The sequence below is a fragment of the Rattus norvegicus genome, chromosome 8 (genome assembly GCF_036323735.1).
Source record: "Rattus norvegicus strain BN/NHsdMcwi chromosome 8, GRCr8, whole genome shotgun sequence".
In the NCBI taxonomy this organism is placed as follows: domain Eukaryota; kingdom Metazoa; phylum Chordata; class Mammalia; order Rodentia; family Muridae; genus Rattus; species Rattus norvegicus.
In genome coordinates this window covers 97,076,668-97,097,902 of record NC_086026.1, presented here as the reverse complement: position 1 = coordinate 97,097,902, position 21,235 = coordinate 97,076,668, and the positions used below count along the sequence as shown (strand labels likewise).

The 21,235-nt window shown below is 40.8% G+C and overlaps 1 protein-coding gene across 5 annotated transcripts in view; it reads left to right on the top strand.

Annotated features, from left to right (window-relative positions):
- The first annotated feature begins 9,659 nt into the window (after positions 1 to 9,659).
- Cep162 (centrosomal protein 162) overlaps positions 9,660 to 21,235 on the top strand; it is a 58,567-nt gene continuing 46,991 nt past the window's right edge. For 2 of the 5 annotated variants that reach the window (XM_006243475.5, XM_063265193.1), the window contains exons 1-6: positions 9,660 to 9,983; positions 11,123 to 11,239; positions 15,528 to 15,642; positions 18,556 to 18,699; positions 18,965 to 19,148; positions 20,772 to 20,839. In XM_006243475.5, the coding sequence (XP_006243537.1) occupies positions 11,183 to 11,239; positions 15,528 to 15,642; positions 18,556 to 18,699; positions 18,965 to 19,148; positions 20,772 to 20,839 (568 nt within the window). In that variant the 5' untranslated portion in view covers positions 9,660 to 9,983; positions 11,123 to 11,182. Of the gene's footprint in view, positions 9,984 to 11,122; positions 11,240 to 15,527; positions 15,643 to 18,555; positions 18,700 to 18,964; positions 19,149 to 20,771; positions 20,840 to 21,235 lie in introns of those variants that run through there. The other 3 variants (XM_006243476.5, NM_001277060.1, XM_008766441.3) reach the window with 3 other exon arrangements.

Sequence of the window (21,235 nt, the reverse complement as noted above, 5' to 3'; positions counted from 1 at the left end):
TGACCTATCCCTCATGACAAAGAATTCACCTTCTTGGGTCTACCCAGGGAACACGGGTGAGAGGTTCTAGACATCCCATAACAAAGGCACTTGATTCTGTCCTACTCAAAATCTGTCATGCCTCTGTTGTCTTCCTGAGCCTTCTCAGGCCATCCTTAATCCTAGGTTAAATTAATTTCAGCATGTCTTTCCTTCTCATTTTTCTGTTGGTCATAGTCACATTATAGGTTTCAAAGAAACTTCCTGGCAGAACATTAGGTTTATCTCCAGATGTCCTTGATATTGAAATCTAAGTGATGAATCTACAAATGTCAGTAAATCCTTCTCAATCCACCCTCTTGTATTTCCATTCTTGGTTCACTCCTACATGTGTTCCTCTGGTTTGTAATCTAGGACCAGAAATCCCAAGAAACAATTTCCTCCTATAGGAAGGATGACATTTCCTTTAGCAGGTGTTTCAAGACCTCACTGGAGTTCCTGGTCAGAGGCAATGAATGTGGTGACACGACAGACCTGGAGAAGGACAAACATCACCTTGTGAATTTTCCTACATGACTTTATAGGTCTGTTCAAGGACTCCAGGCAAGCAGGTAATTCAGGGAAATCTGCAAAATTAGTATTACCAAATGTTGTATAATCAAGGGACTACCATTGTCCACCAGACTTGTGGCTTAGCACTCTGAATGAGACCAAGTCTTCAGTATCTTTTGAAGCTGTGCTCCTCTTACAATTGAACTGGGCTGGACTTCTGCCACATTCTCTTGCAGCTGCAGAAAGGTCAGGAAAGGCCTTGGTTTTTATAGGGTTCCTTAAGTTGGCTTTAACTGACATAGGCTGGTCCTTTTCTTTTTTTCAAGGCACTTAATCTAACCATGCTATAATCCCTAAAGTTGCTACCCCCACCATACTATAAAAGTAAATCAGTGAGTGTATGAGTCAGCCCTTCTTTTTCCACCCATATAGCTCTGCTCTACCAATCTCAAGTGAGAATCTTCATAATTGCATGCTGCTGGTCATAACCAGCCCCTATCCATCACAGTCAGATCTTCATTGCCCTATGAATGATGAGCTATCCAGTCCCCAAATCCCATTATAAAACCCTCTTGGCTCACTCTATTAATAATGCTATTTATTTTTCCCAGTGTTCCTCAAGCAGAATATAAGACTCACATAAAAATAAAAGTAATTACTTGGGAATGAGTTGGGGGGTTGTACAGGGCATTGGAGGGAGACAAGACAAAATATGCTCTAAAGCACTGCCATGAACAACTGGTTCTGAACCACACTGGATATCCCGAGAAGTCCTGTAAATATTCATCAATATTGCTGATTTCCAGACTGAAATGAGTAAGTATTCATTCATTAGCTCAACCATAATGATCGAAAGAGGACCCACAGAGGATTAGACCGGTGCATTTCTAAGAGCTGTATGGATTCTTTCCAGGATAAGTGAAATCTCAGGGAACAGAAGGGAAGGTACATGTGAGAGCTCAATGCATCCATGCTGTTGAGTTACAACTGTGTGAAGTTGGTCAAAGGCTAATCCCAGAAGCAGTGGTGAGAGAAAAATATGAGGCCAGCAATATTGTGCACACAATATGCTTGGAGTCCATGTATCAGAATTTGAATGAATAAAATATCCAGGGTTAAAAAGTGATTCTGTATAAGGACAATGTGTCATGCTGACTAGTCTTATGACAACCTGACACAAACTAGAGTCATGTGAAAGGACAGAACCCCAGTTAAGAAAATGCCTTTCAGATCTTTACCAATCCTACAACAGATAGAGGCCTTATATCCAAAATATACAAAGAACTCAAGAAGTTAGACCGCAGGGAAACAAATAACCCTATTAAAAAATGGGGTTCAGAGCTAAACAAAGAATTCACACCTGACGAATGCCAAATGGCTGAGAAACACCTAAAGAAATGTTCAACATCTTTAGTCATAAGGGAAATGCAAATCAAAACAACCCTGAGATTTCACCTCACACCAGTGAGAATGGCTATGATCAAAAACTCAGGGGACAACAGATGCTGGCGAGGATGTGGAGAAAGAGGAACACTCCTCCATTGTTGGTGGGATTGCAAACTGGTACAACCATTCTGGAAATCAGTCTGGAGGATCCTCAGAAAATTGGACATTGAACTGCCTGAGGATCCAGCTATACCTCTCTTGGGCATATACCCAAAAGATGCCCCAACATATAAAAAAGACACGTGCTCCACTATGTTCATTGCAGCCTTATTTATAATAGCCAGAAGCTGGAAAGAACCCAGATGCCCTTCAACAGAGGAATGGATACAGAAAATGTGGTACATCTACACAATGGAATATTACTCAGCTATCAAAAACAACGACTTTATGAAATTCGTAGGCAAATGGTTGGAACTGGAAAACATCATCCTGAGTGAGCTAACCCAATCACAGAAAGACATACATGGTATGCACTCATTGATAAGTGGCTATTAGCCCAAATGCTTGAATTACCCTAGATGCCTAGAACAAATGAAACTCAAGACGGATGATCAAAATGTGAATGCTTCACTCCTTCTTTAAAAGGGGAACAAGAATACCCTTGGCAGGGAAGAGAGAGGCAAAGATTAAAACAGAGACTGAAGGAACACCCATTCAGAGCCTGCCCCACATGTGGCCCATACATATACAGCCACCCAATTAGACAAGATGGATGAAGCAAAGAAGTGCAGACTGACAGGAGCCGGATGTAGATCCCTCCTGAGAGACACAGCCAGAATACAGCAAATACAGAGGCGAATGCCAGCAGCAAACCACTGAACTGAGAATAGGACCCCCGTTGAAGGAATCAGAGAAAGAACTGGAAGAGCTTGAAGGGGCTCCAGACCCCATATGTACAACAATGCTAAGCAACCAGAGCTTCCAGGGACTAAGCCACTACCTAAAGACTATACATGGACTGACCCTGGACTCTGTCCCCATAGGTAGCAATGAATATCCTAGTAAGAGCACCAGTGGAAGGAGAAGCCCTGGGTCCTGCTAAGACTGAACCCCCAGTGAACTAGACTGGTGGGGGGAGGGCGGCAATGGGGGGAGGGTTGGGAGGGGAACACCCATAAGGAAGGGGAGGGGGGAGGGGGATGTTTGCCCGGATACCGGGAAAGGGAATAACACTCGAAATGTATATAAGAAATACTCAAGTTAATTAAAAAAAAATGCCTTTCAGAAACATGGTAATTCTTGGCAAGAAGTTATCATTACTTTAATGGTATTTTAATACAAGCTGAGACTACAGCTAAGTTAATAAAATGCCTTCGTAAGAGTTACAAGACTCAAGGGGGCTATTAATTTTATTTTAGAATATTTAGTTCTTAATATACTATTTTATTAATTCTTTGAAATTTCACACATGCATACTATGTATTTTGATCATATTCATACCTACTCCTGCCCATCCCTCCTCCCTGTTCTACCCCATACTCCCAACTTTGTGTTCTCTGTTTCTTTCTTTCTCTGTCTCTCTCTCTCTAAGATATAAAAATTTTAAATGTATCAAGTTAAAGGAAATATGCTATTGCCAAAATAAGTTTCTGGTTCACTTTTAATCACTTAATAAATTTATATCAAAGGAGGAACTATAAGTTAAACACTTGAAAATCACTTTATCTTTAGTCTTCTATTGCTATTTCACAGGAAAAAATGATAAATCATTATGCATAATGATCAAAGGCTAATTTTGCTTTTTGTTGAAGAAACATATCTTTTGTATGCTGGTTAGTTTTTGTCAATTTGACATAAACCTAGACATACTTGGGAAGAGGGAATCTCTTACCTCCATTTGAATTGGCCTATGCCCCTATCTTTGAGACATTTCGTTAATTGAATCAGCCCACTGTAGGAGGAGCCATTCCCTAGGCAGGTTGGCCTGAACTACGTAAGAAAGGTATCTGAGCAAACCAGAGGAAGCAAGCAGTAAGCAATGTTCTTCAACAGACTCTGCTTTAGTTCCCACTTCTAGGTTCCTGCTTGTGCTCCTGCCCTAACTTTTCCCAATGATGAACTGTGACAATGAAAGTGTACGCCATTTAAATAGTTCCTTTTGGTCGTGGTGTTTATCATAGTAGAAGAAATCAAACTAAGGGGAGAGGATACATCTAGTCATTCTCATTTTCTCTTTCATGAAACACTTGCTCCCGCTTTTGCTCCACTTTCTAATTTTTTTAACTATTGAGCCTTGATGGTTCTCTATATAGTCTAATGTCCAAGTGTTTTCTCTTTAGCTTATCTTTTCATCCTCTTATAAGGGCTTTCATAAAATAACACCTTTTTTAACTTGATGAAGCCCAATTTAGCATCCTTGTAATTTTCCATTTATATAACAAATATGAAACCACATTGTTAATTACCTTATTTAGAAGTATAGTCAAATTGTTATGGTTGCTGGTACCCCCCAGTGGCCATTTACAGGATTATTGTAAAATCATTTTTAAAAGTTTCATAACTGAATCACCATTCATGCCGTCACAATATAATTGTCAACTGGCAGCTCTGCATACCCTAGGGAAAGAGCATCTGCCTGTGTTTCAGAAACATTAAATCATCACAAAGATGACTGCACAATTTCTGAAAATTCTATTATGTATAATTATTTTTATTTTTCTTAGGGAAAAATTATAACATCAGCTAAAACTTTGAACACTAGATTTCATGTGTAAAAGAATTAAGACAAATTTATTTAAAACAAAGGGAATCAGGATATGAACAAATGGAGAAAAGTAAATACTCACAATAACACATAAAAGCAGCTCTATATGGCCTTTAAACTTAATTTTCTTATGACCAGGATAGCACAAAGCTTTCAGTGTCTTTCCTATTACCTACCTAAGTAAAGGGAACCCACATCTGAAGAAGAGGTAAAGAAACAGTACTTTGTTAAATTTAACTATTTTTTTAAACTAAATTTAACTAAATTTGCTGCTCCTTAATTCAATCTCAGGATGCCTTGCGTCTGGATCTCTCTGCTGTTTCAGGTCTCACAACTGCTATGCTGTGGATGTTGACCACATTCTCACGCTGCACTGTTGCTGCTGGAAAGCAAAATGGGGGCTATTTGTCAGGTATAGTTCTTATCCCTGAGAGCCTCAACTTGGAGCTGAACAAAACAAGATGTAGATCAATGTCTGCGGCAGTCCAGGAATAACTCATCTGAAAGCTATAACAACTATGAATAACTTTTAATGTGGGAATCTTTGCTCTATCTCAATGGTACTTAATGGTATTTCTTACTTACTTTTCTATTTCATACACATTTTAGGTAGATGTGTGCTTACCATGAGAATTAGTATTATGCAGTATTTAACATTGGGCATCTTTCAGTCGGTATGTCAGAGCAGGGATCTTAGATACGCCTCTTTTTTGTTTTGTGAACTTCAGAAATTTATTCCTTAAATATTCGCTTCTCTACAGTGTAGCTACCACTATCTACTTTAAAATGTAGTTAGCAAAATTGATTAACATAAAAATGTATGCAGACATGCCCAGCACAAAGTTCTCAAAACATAACTAAAAAATAACAAAGTCTAACAGTTAAACAGGGTATCAGAAACTTAGTGAGTGGTATACCATATGATTCAGTGTGGAAAAATTTTGAGTCTTAGCCCCTTAACTCTAAAGACAGAGCCAAATGGCTGAAGCTGCATTTGCTGCTTTCTAGAGCTGGAACACGGCCCCATTGTTCTATTAGACAAACCTTGTACTCAGAGATCTGCATGGTTCTGTCTCCTGAATACTGGAATTAAAGATGTGTAGCACCATGGCTGGACCTAATCTTTTCTTCATCTAAAACTTGCTCAGTCCCAGGCTGGCCTTGCACTGAGAAATACGATTACCTTTGTCTCTCATTTAAAGGAGTGTACCACCGTGCCTACACCTAAGCTTAATGGCCACTATTCCTCAAGATCCAGATCAAAAGCCTATGTCTTCCAGCCTCAAGATTTGGATCATTTCTGGATAGTAGTTCATTCCAGATTTAAAAGTCTAAACTACGCCCTCTTCAACTGCAAACACAAACAATAAGCTTACCTGGGTGGGAGCTTGCATGAGATCACCACTACCTAAATCTGTTTATCTCCTCGAACACAGGATTCAACTCCATTTCACTTCCTGGTGTCCCTTTATTACTTGAATCATACATTTTGTATTTAGTTTAGCATGCTCTTGTTTTTTAAACTATTCTTTTCTCTTTCATGATCCAGGTTTTTTCCCTCTATTGACCAAATCATGTCTTCTTAATATCTTTCTGAATAAGCTGGCTCATTTAGTGCAGCTGCCTTTCAAGTCTATGAAGCCCCTCATACAACTAATAATTGCATCCTTATATTTTGTGTAGTTGAGAAATCCTATTTTTAAAAAAAGTTCCCACACTGATTTATATATTCTTGAACTCGTGTTTTCAAAGTTTTTCCCCACAGCTGTAAGGGCTATCCTGAAGGAACACCAGACACACACTCACCTCCTAGAATTGTGCTGTTTCTGACTATCATAATGTCATTAACCTTGTCAGAGAGAACATTCCCTGATAACCTTAGCAAGGCCAACATTCCCCAAAGGAAGAAAATGAATGTGTGTGTGTGTGTGTGTGTGTGTGTGTGTGTGTGTGTGTGTCCTGTAGAGATAATATATAGAGAGAGGCATTATTATGCAAACCAACCTTACACCTATATCCAGCCTCAGCACTCTAGGGGCCCCCATATCCTGCTGGCTATGGTCCAGAGACAGGAACTGTGTCACATGGTCTCTTCCATGCCATACCCAGATGAATTCTTCAAAGGATCCTTAATAATGAACTAACCTAGTTTACGTTGTCAAATAGACAATGTCATTATATAGACAGTGTGCTAAGTAGCAGGCTAGGAAAGTAGATCAGGAAATAATGTTGTGGGTCAAAGCATTAGCACTTAAGATTTAGAGAAGGTAATAGAAGGAAGACACATTTCAAAGATAGTTTGACATGACTGTTTTAATATAGGGAAGAGAAAACTAAGATTTCTGTCAAGTAATTACACACTGTGTCTCATGGTACAATGAAAAGTATAGATAGAGAAACAGGTATAGGAAGAAAATAAAATCAAGGCTTCTGGGGTGAAAGGGACCCTCAGAAGCCAGGTGGGAAAAGCAGATGGCTGTAATCACAGCATTCAAGGCAGAGACAGGGGATCCTCAGAGCAAGCTGGATAACTAGACTAGTCGAATCAGTAAGCTCTGGGTTCTAGTAAGAGACCTTGCCTTAATGTATAAGGTAGAAAGCAGTTGAGGAAGACATCCAATCATCAACTTGTAGCCTCCACAAACACACACACAGGTGTTCTCACATACACACATACACACGTGCAAAAGAGCAAGGCTTCTATTACATTAGAGATGGCTCTAGTGGGCGGTTGGGGTAGTGAATGGGGTAGAGAGGTAAAGGCAGGAGGATCTCGGAGTTGGAGGACAGTTTGGTCTATAGAGAGATGTTTCTAGGGTATTATGTGAATATGTATGAATTGGGTGATCATATATAGGACACTAGAGTTCAAAAGGAAATTTAGAACAAGAACAAATGGGATTTTGATTTTAACTAAGGTTTTGTCATAGAAACTTGTTTTCTTCAATCCAGCAACACCCTATGAGAAAATTAGTGGCACCACCAAGAATTGTTTTAGCAGCCTGTTGTAGGTAGAAGCTGAATTAGAAAATCTAACAAAAAAGGAATAAGGTGGATATAATTCCCTAGAATAGACTGGTAGGAGGAAAGAAAACATTTAAACAGAGGATCCCTCAGCAGTAACTTCCACAGACAGCTCGAGTGAGACGAGGAAATATCTAGTAAGGCTTAAGATCAGTAAGAGCGGTTGAAGCTCCAAGTTGTGTGCTGGGAGAAGCCACTGCAACAGATAAGACTCAGACATGGCTTACAGATCAAGAGAGAAGGGGTGAAGAAATTACAGACTATCTCTCTTCTGAGAGACAGACAAAGGTGTCTTCTCATGATGGTTGTGTGCTATAAGAGGAAGGACCAATAAAGGAAGAAAGGTATGGAGTAAGAAAAGCAACTCTGGGTTTGCATGCACTAAAGTTGTTCTTGTGACTTGGGAGTTTTAGGGGATAAATTAAGCGAGAAATTTTCAGCAGAATGGTGAAGGTTATTAATTCCACAATATTAGTGAGGGTGAAGGGTGAGGGTAGAAGATGATCCTCGTATACAGTAGGAACAGAATCTACTAGAACTGATAGTTAAACAGTTATTGGTCAAATACTCAGTTTGAAGAGACTAAGCTCACAGCCAGGCTGACTCCATGACAGATTGCATGTTGTCAGTTTGGGAGACTAGGCCTAAGTTTCTGTTTCCCAGAAATGAGAACATGGATTCAAGGTCCTGTGAACAGCCAACTAAGCTGCAGGCAGACAATCTCAGGACACCTTGTCATCTAGTCTGAGGTAAGAATAGGTAGCTAGAATGAACAAGAGACACCACACACACACACACACACACACACACACACACACACACAACCTGATAAGTCTCCAGAGCCCTAAGTCAGAGTCAGATCTCTAGAGATAGAGTTAACCAATCAAGGTAAAAGGTCTCATACCCCTCCCTGGCATTCCCCTAACTGACTATAAAAGCTAGGTCTGCAAACCCACTAGGTGTCATTCCAGAACGGGGAGACCCCTCCATGCAGGAAATTCTTCTGAATAAATGCTCTTTGCCTTTTGAGTTTGCAGTATCATTCTCTGGCAGTCTTGGACCCTAGCAAGTTGATGGTAAAAAAAAAAAAAAAAAAAAAAAAAACTATAATGAGTGAGACTGAAATGAGACCTCAAGTGGAAAAATCCCCAAACTTTCTCAGCTCATGTATGCGACCAGTCACCATAATTCTTCTCACTGCACTCCTTTAACAGTTGTCTGGGCTACTTGTCTGTGTCACAGTACCAACGTCTATAGGGCAAGGAATGTGCTCAGTTCAATATGTACTAAAAACAAAGCCATAAGCTGAATTAAATTGACTTGAAAACTATAAGAATTTAATAATATACATAAAGCTCTCATCAAGCGCTCAATAAATGGTAGCTTAAAACCGGTCTCTATTATTGTTTCTGGCTTGTACACACTCAGATGTCGATATGTATTGTTGAGTGAAAAGTTCGGGCCTTTACTGTTTGAAGATTTTACTTTCATTCCAAAATGGTGTCCTCTGATTTGGTGTGTCTGGGTGAGTACACGTATCCAGAGAGCGAAAGAAAAAAGGGGGATAGAGAGAGCGGGTAGGGAAAGGGAGGAAGGGAGCACAAAAGACTCAAGCAAGCCATTGTAGAAGATGGTTTTGAAAAGTGAGATACCAGAAAAAAACAGAGCTGCTGAGCGAGTGCAAGGCTCTGAGAATCTTGGTGTTGTGTATTTTCAACTGCTTGTCCACTGGGTGGCGGACGTCTCTTCTAACACCAGAATTACTTCTAATACGTTTGTATTTTTCTCACAGCACTCATACATGGCTTATTACGTGAAGGGAATAAACCCTCGTAATTCGTTTTTTAAAACTTTCAACCTGGACAACAGTTTTCAAATGAAAAGGTTGGAAAGAAGAGAAACCCGCTGCAGAAGGACGAGCACAAAATTTCTAAACTACAACTCCCAGGAAGCCAAGCGCTAGCTCCAGATTGTGCGCTTGCGCCCGGGTCTTCGCGGCTGGCAGGCTGAGTTCAGAATTTCAGGGAGTGAAGAGAAGGCAGGATGTGCACACTGCTGAGGCGCCCACATCCCTTAAGGCCACCACACCCTGCAGAGCCGTGATGGTTCCAATCTTTATTTGAAAGACACCGGAAGACCGGCAGCTTGTCTGGATGCTCCGTGGGTCACATGGCAAGGGGATCACGTGATAACCCGGAGCCCGCCCGTGGAGGTATGTTGCCTTGACAACAGCTGGCTGCCCCAGACTTTCCGGGAGAGCGCGGGATCCCAGGAGCAGGTAGGTGAGGCGTTGTGGTGGTCCGCGACCCTGTTGTTTCCAGGTTGTACCTCAGGCCCGGTCTCCGAACTTTGTTTTTCGCGTTATTCCGCTCTTCTGCCAGGACTTCAAGTTGGTGTGTATTTGCTTCGAGCCAGCCGCCAAATCTGCGCTTCCTGCAGCCTGGACACACCTGGCTGAGGGCCCTTTCATGGGGTTTGCCTCTGACTAAGTTGCTTGTCCAACTCCTCATCCTGTCCCTTGGACCTATTGGTCGAAAATGCAAATAAAAGCATTAGGTGTTCTCCTGGAAGATGGTGGGCAAACTATACGCTCGAGTCCTCTCGCTGCTACCCTTAGAAAAGAAAAGTAGGGTTTGTTTGTGTTGCCCCAAAGAGTTAAATCCAGAAGTTAGGATCTGAAGATGACCTCACCTATCTGAAGTTGAGCTTTAAGCTGCATCTTGACTAGATCCCATTCAAGGTATTCGGTTTTGTTTAGCCTGCCTTTGTTTCAAGAGAAACATAAATAGTAATTAGTGCATGTCATTAACTTTCAAGGGTATTTTGTGCTCCTTGGGGATATTTTAAGACAGTTCTATTGTATAGCTCAGACTAACCTGAAACTCAGGCTGGCCTCCCAATTAAAGTGTAGGGATTTCAGATATGCATCATTAAATTCTTTGTTATATTCTGAGTCTTGTAAATTCACTTTGTTTATATCTGGAAAAAAATCCCTGGTTGTAGAAAGTCCATTTTGCAAAACCCTTAATTTGAAAATACATAAATGAAGCAGGACAACCTGTACTGTGCTTTACAAGAAAAAAAAAATGGTCCCTCCACTTCCTGCGTTTTATAAAAAAAAATATTCTCTGTGTGGACCTTGATTATGAGAGGTATTAGCAGAGACAAATACATATACAGGAAAGTATCTCAGAGCCCACCTCTTAACTGACCTTGAGAAGATAACATTCACAAGACAATTAGTTTCAATGAATTAGACTTCCAATGATGTATTGCAATTGCAGTATAATTGTCAAGTTATATCAGTGTGTCCATATGCAAGACTGTCTTGATAAGTTGAAGTTTAAAGTAGTGTTGCTTTAATGATGTTGTTTTCCTCAAGAGGTGTTTATTTTTTCTTCTGTTTCTGCCATTCAGGGTTTCCAATGCTGTAAATAATTTTAGGATACTTTCTTTGTGACGTGAAAATTATTAGTTATGGCCCACTATTCCAAAGTAGACCTTGATGAAGAATTTGAACGGTTTATGAAGGAGGTAAGCTAAAGCCGTATTTCTTGTAGTATTTATTGTAAAGTTGTCTTGTAAGCGCTTTCATCTGAAAACATTACCCACCCCATCAGCACATGCCTTCTCTCCCACCTACAGAACTACCCAGCAGTCCTCAGTTCGTTCTCATTTCAAATGCTGGCACCTGTTAGCTCAATGCCATCTTCTCACCCAGTCTCTCCAGCGGTTCCCTTCATGGTGCATGTGTGCACGTGCTCACGCAAGCACGCACACAGGCACACATATACACATACACGGAGAGGGAGAGAACCATGTTGAACAAACATTTTGCTCAATTTCTGGTTATAGGAGAGTGGTTCAACCCATTTTTTTTCAAAGTTAACTTTCTTCAGTTATAATTTATACATCATTCAATTCACCCACGTATAGTATGTATGACAACTGTTTTAGAATTACATAGGCTTCACCAGTCAGTTGCAGAATACATGTATCATTCCTAAGAAGAAACCCCTTATCCTTTAGCAGTTTCTCTGGGCTCCTTGTCCTTCCCCAGCCTTAGGCTGTCACTTACTGCTTTGTCTCCAAGTTTCGCTGTTACAGATATTCATAGAAATGGAACCATATAGGCTGTGTGGTCTTTGAAGTCTGGCTTCTTTTACTTAACATGGTGTTTTCAGGGTTTATGTGTGCGACAGCATGCCTTTAGTGAGTAGTTTGCCATTTTGTAGATAGAATGCACCTTGCTTATTAAGTATTCAATTGACAGCATTTGGGGCCCTTCCATTTCGGACAGTCATGAATAACGCTGCTCTGACCAATCATGCAAGTGCGAGTGTGGATATATGTTAATCTCTAATGTTGGCCTAGGCATGAAATTGGCGAGTCGTATGCTCTGTTATTCCCACCCCCCATGTATTCGTTCACCAGGGCCCTGATTTGCAGTATCTTTACTATCTGAGGGCCATTTTTCTGGTTCTGTGTGATGATAGTAACCTGCAAGGCAGTGGAGAAGGTTTCGAAAGCCAGAACACCTACTGTGTATTGGAAGGGAGGAGACTCGTGCTCTGTCTTTCTGATCTTTGCCATAGCTCTGAGTGGCCAGTGGGTCTATCCCTGTATGGAAACAAAGAAACTTTGGTTCGGGAGGCAAGAAGTGGAATGTTTCCGTGTGGTACTGTGTTTAAAGGCCACCTGGAAAGTGATAGGGATACCAGACATTCAGACCTTAGACGGTCACCTTCCTAGGTGCATGGCCAGCAGTGGGAAGCAGACAGTCCTCAGTGGTTCCTCAGTAGATCTGGATCCCACTTGCTTCACCCTTTAGCACGTGTAACTGGGTTTCAGGTTCTCATAAGTGATCTCTTCGAGGTTGTTTAAAGAGTGAGATAAACCAGGTCCAGATCCTAACACCGAGAAGGCAGGTAATAAACATGATTTCTCCCCAGGGAGTGGGGGTAGGGGGGCTATAGAAGGAGAATGGAAAAGGACGAGGAAGGCAGTAAGAGTAACTTTTATTTGCCTGATGTAACTGTCATCTCTGAGGTTGCCTCTGTCTGCTAACGTAGGCCTAGTCCTGGAAGCCTCTAGCCTCCATACAATCTAATCTAGGCTTAGAATGTTTTCCGCCTCTGTGACTTACTGCTGAATGGACTCACCCTTTCTTGTACTTTCTGAGCTCTGGCTGGCTTGTTCAACTCGACTGTCCTGGATCAGACTCCTCTCCCAGCTGACTTATTCAATCTGGCTTTTCTCTTGGCCTCTGAATTGTTCTGCTTGACCTCAAACTACCTCTAGCAATCCCTTCTAATCTTCTGGCTCCTTCCCATTCTCTGGCTCATTCTGTCTTCATCTTTGTATAGTCTATTCTCTCTCTAGCTTATCTCTGTAAAACTCCATCAGTAAAACTGCCTCCTTCTCCCTCTCTGTGCAGCTCTGCCCTCTCCCTCTACTACATTGCTCTCCATGAACTCTACTGTATTCCTGTACTGTACTCTCTTCTGCACTGTGCTCTCCATGAACTCTACTGTATTCCTGTACTGTACTCTCTTCTGCACTGCTCTCCATGAACTCTACTGTATTCCTGTACTGTATGCTCTTCTGCACTGCTCTCCATGAACTCTACTGTATTCCTGTACTGTACTCTCTTCTGCACTGCTCTCCATGAACTCTACTGTATTCCTGTACTGTACTCTCTTCTGCACTGCTCTCCATGAACTCTACTGTATTCCTGTACTGTATGCTCTTCTGCACTGCTCTCCATGAACTCTGCTGTATTCCTGTACTGTACTCTCTTCTGTACTGTCCTCTCCATGAACTCTACTGTATTCCTGTACTGTACTCTCTTCTGCACTGCTCTCCATGAACTCTACTGTATTCCTGTACTGTATGCTCTTCTGTACTGCTCTCCATGAACTCTGCTGTATTCCTGTACTGTACTCTCTTCTGCACTGTGCTCTCCATGAACTCTACTGTATTCCTGTACTGTATACTCTTCTGCACTGTCCTCTCCATGAACTCTACTGTATTCCTGTACTGTATGCTCTTCTGCACTGTGCTCTCCATGAACTCTGCTGTATTCCTGTACTGTACTCTCTTCTGCACTGCTCTCCATGAACTCTACTGTATTCCTGTACTGTATGCTCTTCTGCACTGCTCTCCATGAACTCTACTGTATTCCTGTACTGTACTCTCTTCCTCTGCACTGTCTCTTTCCCATAAGCACCTTCCCTTTCCCCTCTCTTTTCATGAGTGTTAGGCATATCCTCTTCTCTCAAATCTTTCTCTGATTTGTCACTTTGTCTGCCACTCAATTAGACATCACTTTCAAACATGGGTACTTCCTTCTACAAACTAACTTTACCTTCATTAAAGATCAAAGATGAGTACCAAGGGTGTGTCTGTATTCTAGCCAGCGGGATTGAAGATGTGCACTAAGGGCTGAGACACACCCTAACTAGAAACAGGTTCAAATATACTGTAACAACAGTCAACAAGAAATCTTGGATGAAGTTAACTAACTGTTAACTAGCTATGTACAAGGCCACAGAGCTAAAGAGAACCAGGAAGGACGCTGCTCAATTCCTAGGTAGGGCATTCTGTGAGGTGTCAGTCACCATGATGTGGTTGATGGGTGACTGACCATTTTTTCTTTGTGACAGGCATTTGGAAAGTGGGCACTAGAGATACATAGTGCTGAACGGGAAACTGGGAGGTGAGTGGGAAGAGAGGAGGCTAAGGAAGTGAAGATAGCAAGACTTCATAGCCAAGGAGCCAGGAGATGGAGAGGGAAAGTGAGTCCTCTGCAGGTTCTCTTGAGAGCAGAGGAGTAACAGTGGTGACTTTTGAGTGGGGAGGCAGTCTCACAGAATTCAAGCTTGGCGATGGGATGAGGAGGAGAGTGTCCTTTAGTTCTCTGTTATCTCGAAAGAGGAAGGCTTCCTTATTGGCTAGAAGGGAGAGAGCTGTTGAGGTTAGAAGTGATTCAGAATTGTAGTAAAATAATAGCCAAGGAGCAGAAAAGGACAAATGCATACATGTTTATTAATATCTGGGACAAAATGTTTGTTTCCGTGGTTACTACATCTCACCCACTAAGACCCCAGAACTCTGTCACCATAAGAGGTTTGCTCAGTTGCCTCTTGTTCTTAGGCCCTAGAAAATGTCCAGAATATAGGATGTCATCATCTATTTCTTTTCTAAGCAAGTATATTGATCAGATTTTCTTACTTTGTTGTTGTACTTGTCTTATCTAGTGTTTCTGATGCTGTGAAGAGACACCATGACCACAGCAACTCTTAGTAAAGGAAAAGATTTAATTGGGGCTGGCCCACAGGTTCGGAGGGCTAGTACATTCTCATCATGGTGGGAAGCACGATGGCAGGGAGACAGACATGGTGCTGGAGAGGGAGCTGTGAGTTCTACATCTGGATCTGGGTCAGCAGGAAGAAGATGGCCTGGGACCTGGCTTGAACATTTGAAACCTTCGAAGCCACCCTCAGTGACAAACTTCTTCCAACAAGGCCTCACCTCCTAATAGTACCACTCCCGATGAGCCTATGGGGGCCATTTCCATTCAAACCACCACAGTATCTTGCTTGTTTAATTCTGCATATATATTGGTATTCAAAGACATATTCTTGAGTTTTAAGTTTGACCACCAGTGTCTGAAGATAGGATTTATACATTATTTCTTAGGCCGTTGCTCATGTGATAATTGACTGTGAGAAGTAAAAAATAAAAGCAAATATTGTAGTAATGTCTGGGATTTTGTAATTTGAAATGGATTTTAAAATTTAGTAACTTGTATTTAATTCAGCTTTCAGATGATTCTTTTGAAAATTCAAATGAAACACCTAGCCAGCCTAACAAAGACAGAAAGAAGAAAGACACGGCCCCTTGGTGGATAGCTGAAGATGGTTTTGAAGATGATGGTAAAGTTTGTTGTTGTTGTTTTAAATCATTTGACCACAAGAGGTCAGTCAAGACTTAACTCTAGACTGTACTACTGCACCAGTACACTGTAAAGGAAGTAATACTAATGGGGTGGATTTCTGAGGCTCCAGTCGACCTTCGTATTATACGTCATGTAACCGAGAATGCCTTTCTGCATTAGTTTGCATTAAGACCATTCATATCCATTCAAATTAAGGAGATAAATTGAGTGAGTATATTTACATATATCTAATGATATAAATAGACTTAGGGTAATTTAATAAATAATCTGCCGCTGTGTCCATGTAACCAATTAACAAACAGGTTTAATGTGGGATCTCCGTTTGCTACTAAGTCATGGGAAGCTTTCTCACCTGTAACATCTTCTCTCACACGTCTTCATACTTTCCCCAGGATGTCCCCAGTCACATGCAATGTGACCTTAAGTGTTGCTCACATATACAATAGGTGTGTATCATATGTAGTGCTGTTTCTGACCTGAAGCAAGTCACACTGTGTATGACAGACTTCTCTTCATGATGCTGCCACAGTTGTAAAGAAAAACAACTACTGCTGTGTTTGCAGTACTTGTGGGCCAGGGTTAAGCACAACCATGTTGAGTAATAACATTTTTCTGTTTCTCCTGTTGACAGGAAGATTTTTTACCTATGGCTTTTATAATTGTTGCAAGTTTTTTGTTTGTTTGTTTTTCTTTTCATCCCTCAGACAGGATTGAACCTGAATTCTTTAAACTGCCAGTTAAGGTTCTACATAATCTGATGGTAGCTCTCTCTACCTCATGTGATCCAGCCACACTCAGTTATTCTGTCTTCTAGAAACACCTTTGGATCCCTCTGGGCCTAACTTCTTAGCCCATGCTTCCCTACTGACTCCTCTGCCTTGTCCAGTAAGACTCAGTATCACTGCTTCACATCGTCCTGTAGTAACCCTTCTAGCTCCCTGCTAACATAAAGTGTTCTCTCGTTTGAGCTTAGAACACCACAGGGGCCCTTCCACATTGTGTGGCACTCCTGGACTTGGGAGCCTTGAATGGATGGGAAGGCTTCTCTTCCCATGTCAGCATAGATCTCACAGTTCTCATTAGCATTTTACTGGTGTTGGTGTTATTTGCTTTTTTGTTTTTAACGCTACAATTCATAAAAGGATTTCCTCAGTTAAAGCATCAGGGTGATTTTTCATGACTCCCCCACACCATGCAACAATGCTAAGTATGCCTGTAAAGAATTCTTTTCTATAATCATTTTTTCCGTTAGTGTTCAAAAAAGATATGCCTGCCTGAGGATCCTGTTCTCTTAACTAGGCTGCCTTGTCTGTCCTCTATGGGGGGGGGGGGGGAGGATGTGCCCAGTCCTGCAGTGACTTGATGTGCTGGGGGTGAGATGGGGGAAGAGGAGAAACTGGGAGGGGAGGGGTGCCATCAGGATATAAAGTGAGTGAATGAGCGAGTGAGTGAATGAATGAATAAAATAAATAAGAAAAATATCAAAGGGTAAAGTAATTTGAAATTTATTGTTAAGGATTTGGGACTTGATTGGCATTAAAACCTTTTTTTTTTCTAGAAGATACTAGAAAAAAGGAAAGAATAGATCTTGGAATAAAAGCACTTGCCTGTAGCAACTAAAATTATCAGGTTTTTTTTTTTTTAAGAAGTTCTCAATCCAAAGTAGGTATAGTCAGTAAAACAGCAGAGAAAGCTAGACAAGGCACAAACCCATTAGCCTTCGCAAGCCCACAAAAGAGCTCCACTATACTATGCCCAGAGTGTATCTTGCCCTGACCCCATCACAAGCGTTTAGTGAATTCAGAGTGTGTTCTATTACCAGGCATTATTGTAATCACAAGAGTCCTGCCATCAGATTGAAGAAGCTTTGATAGACCTCCATATCCATCCTGAGGGGGGATACATCCATTACCAGTCTTGAGTAGCTACCATTAAACAGTAAAACTGACCAAATTCTGTTGGGATATTGGAGTTTTGTTTTGTTTTTTAGTTGTCATAAAGCTAATGGGTTTTGCTTAGTAAGTGAAACTGTAACCACATTATCTGAGAGTTTCTGTTGTGTTGTCTCTGATGAGCCTTTTTTGTCTGGGTCACCTCTTTTGCCCAGCTCTAGAGCCAGAGTGAGAAGTTGCCACAGCAGTGCCCCAAACATGGTTCACACTTAGTCATCCGTAACATCTGTGGGTAGGCCTTGACTTTGTACAGCAGTGTAGAAATTACTGCCTGACCTTGTAAGACCATTGCTCACATAAAGCCATAAAGAACTTGATCCAGGAATCCAGCCAAGGATCTGCATCAAGTAGATAGCTGAAGCTGACTGTTACAGGAATCAATCATGAAACATGTGTTGGTTCGTTTGTTTTTACATTTTTAATATGTCCACTATAGTTCAGTTTCAGAGAAAGGAAAACATTCAAAAAATATTGTTAGAGACTATGATATCATCCCCCTCCCCAACAATATTACACATACCCAGGTGTGAGCCTTTCCCAGTGTTTGAAAAATGTGTTCTGGTATTTTCTTGGAATGATACTTAAACCAACAAGGATCTTGTGTAGACCTCGTATTTGTTCTACCTTGAGTTCTGTGTGCTGGCTCATACTCTCCACCGTCTACTTCAAGCAGCAAAACTGTGTAAAGGAATCTTATGCAAATTTTAGAAATGTTCATTTTAAAATTAAGAGTACTGTAATCAAACAGAATTATAGATTTTTGTGAATTCTAGGTCTAGTTATTTTTTTGTATAGTATGACAGATTTGTTTTGTAGTCTTTAAGCACAAAGTTAATAAGACAGTATTCTTGTGTTGGCATTATGAACCAGACAGGTCCCTGGATATAGACAGGTCCCTGACTATAAACATGAATACCAACTCGTAGTCTTGTCCTCAGGACTGCTTGGGACAAATGTGAGCTATTTGAAGACAAAGAAGACCTATCAACCTATTACGGACATGGAAGAGGAAAATGAAAAAGTCCAGTTTCTTAAGAGCAGTGGAACCTCCGTCTTAAGTGTTGACAGCTTAGAAGCTAATGGTGAGCCTGGGGTCTGAATGGGGAAGTCACTGTTCCTGACCGTCAGAGACTGTCCCTCAGCTTACATCGCCAGACCATACAGACAGGTCATATATCTCCCCAGAGAATCAGAATCATAACTTAGAGACAGTTTCAAACTTACAGCCTTGTGTAGCTCTGCTTGGTGGGTGGGAGCTTCCTGTATAGTGTCCATAAAAAAAGCATTACTGAGTTTTTTCAAAGTTGTGCACATTAACAAAATTATTTCTCATTCATTTCTCTGTAGAATTGGTTGCTTCTGAGCTCCATCATAGCACTCTAGGTTTGGGCCTGGACACATTAGAAGAACAAGAGGAGAAAGAGCAGTTCTTTGCCAGGCTTGAGAAAGGCTTGACATCTTCTATTGATTATTCAAAATTAAATCAAGAACTGGATTCTGACGACTCTGCACAATTCAGAGTTTTACATAGGTAAATACAATAAAAATATTAACTAACTTTGTGATTTTTCTATATGTGCATGAATTCTAGTATTCTAGTAGATAAACCGACAAATCTCAGCTTCTTTTTTTTAATATATGGAGGCCAGGGTTTGGTGGTAGGCATCTTCCCTAATTTCTCTCCACCTTTTTATTCCGGAAATGCAGCCTTCAGTGACCCTGGAGATTGCCAGTCACGGCTGACCAGCAAGCTTCAGGGATCCACCTGTGTCCAGCTTGTCATCGCTGGGATTACAGGCACACAGCACTGTGCCTTGCTTTTTATGTGGTTTCCAGGGATAGGAACTCAAGTCATCTTGCTTATCTGGCAAGCACTTTACCAACAGCCATTTTCCCACCTCAAAGTTTATCTTTTTAACTATATTCTGTGTTCGTTATAGTCATGGTTTTTCTTATGTGTAGACAGAGTATGTTAAGGTGTAATTGAATCTCCATTCTGCCTTTAGATACCTGAAATTTCATACCTTAATAGTAGTATACTGCCAAGTCTTTGCTAGGAAAGAAATTGGCTCTCTATTGGCAGAGGAAAATAAAAATCCAGGGCTTTATTATAAATTTGTATTATAAATGCAAAGAAGCAAAAACAGGTTTGGCTTGTGTCTTACCTCTGCGTGTGGTAACTCTGTTGGTTATCAGGAACCTTATTTATATAGAAATCCTAGTTGATTGAGCTGGTCACTGTTGTGCAGTTAATCATGGCATCCTTGAACCTGTCTAAGATCTTTACCTTCCTTAGCTTAACTATCCATAGAGTCGTGTTTCTTCTTATAAATGAAATCAGTTTGTTTAGGGTTTTAAGAACACAAAGGTAGAACTGAAAGAGCTGGTAGAATAGTGAGTGGAAACTGTGACCAACTTTAAAGATGCTTGGTTTCTGGTCCAGCAGATACAGTAGCACCAGGAAAACGCAGCAGGAACAGCCGAGAGCTCACATCTTGATCCGCAGCACCAGGCACAGAGAGCTAACTGGGAACACTGGGCTTTTGAAACCATACAGACTGAGCCCCCGTAACACACCTTCTCCAACAGGGCCACGCCTAATCCTTCCCAAACAGTTCGACCAACTGAGGAACAAGTATTAAAGAGTATCACCCTATGGGGCCATTATCATCCAAACCGCTGCGAGCCCCAGCTCAGCTTCCATTAAGAGTTAAACTTCTTCTTGGCATACAAATACTAATCTCATTTTATGGAGTTGTTGTTTTGGCCTTCCTGTAAACTTTACTTAATTCTCATATCTCATAATTCCTAATCTCTGTGAAGAAGAGTTGCCTAATTCATGGAACAGTGCATATCCATATTCATATGCACACATATAAAACTATGTGGTTTGTATTTAAGAAAAATAATACTTTTGTTTGATCATTTATGCTGCTATAATTTAATTTTAAGCTCTAAGAATCTTTTGTTTTCAAAATGTTTTCCTTCTATCACTCCAATTTTTAGCTTTGGTAAAAAAAATTGGTAGAACTTGAAAACACATAATTTAAAATTTTGAATTTCTAGAAAATTTAAAACAATACAGCATGTATTGTATGAATATATATATACATATATATATATCTGTAATAGTACATGTTAAATGTTATTCCAGATATCAAGGTAATGTAGAACCAGCTGAAGGTGGACGTGAGAATGAATCAGAACACAAGGAACTGCCAGGTAACTGCACTGAAAAAAATGATACGACTTATAGTACAAAACGTGTGTAAGGACAGTACTGAAAAGGTAAATCATGTAAGTTCTCTGAGAGGCAGAGTGTACAGTGCCGGTTATAATCTCAACAGTGAAGAATTTTTAAGTAAGAACCACTGCCCTCTATGTTGAAGCTGGGTGGTGATGTTTTGTGCAGAGACTGTGGGGTCCAACGATAGAACAACAGCCTCCAATATGTGGTGGCAGGAAACAGCCTGTTCTCTCTTCTGGCTCTGTGTTAAAGATAGAGTCTGTCTTTACAGTTTTGGCTGGCTTTGACTTATCTGTAAAGGAGGCTAGCCCTACACTCACTAAGTAGACCAGGCTGGTCTAAAATCAGAGATCCTCCTGTCTTTGCCAAGT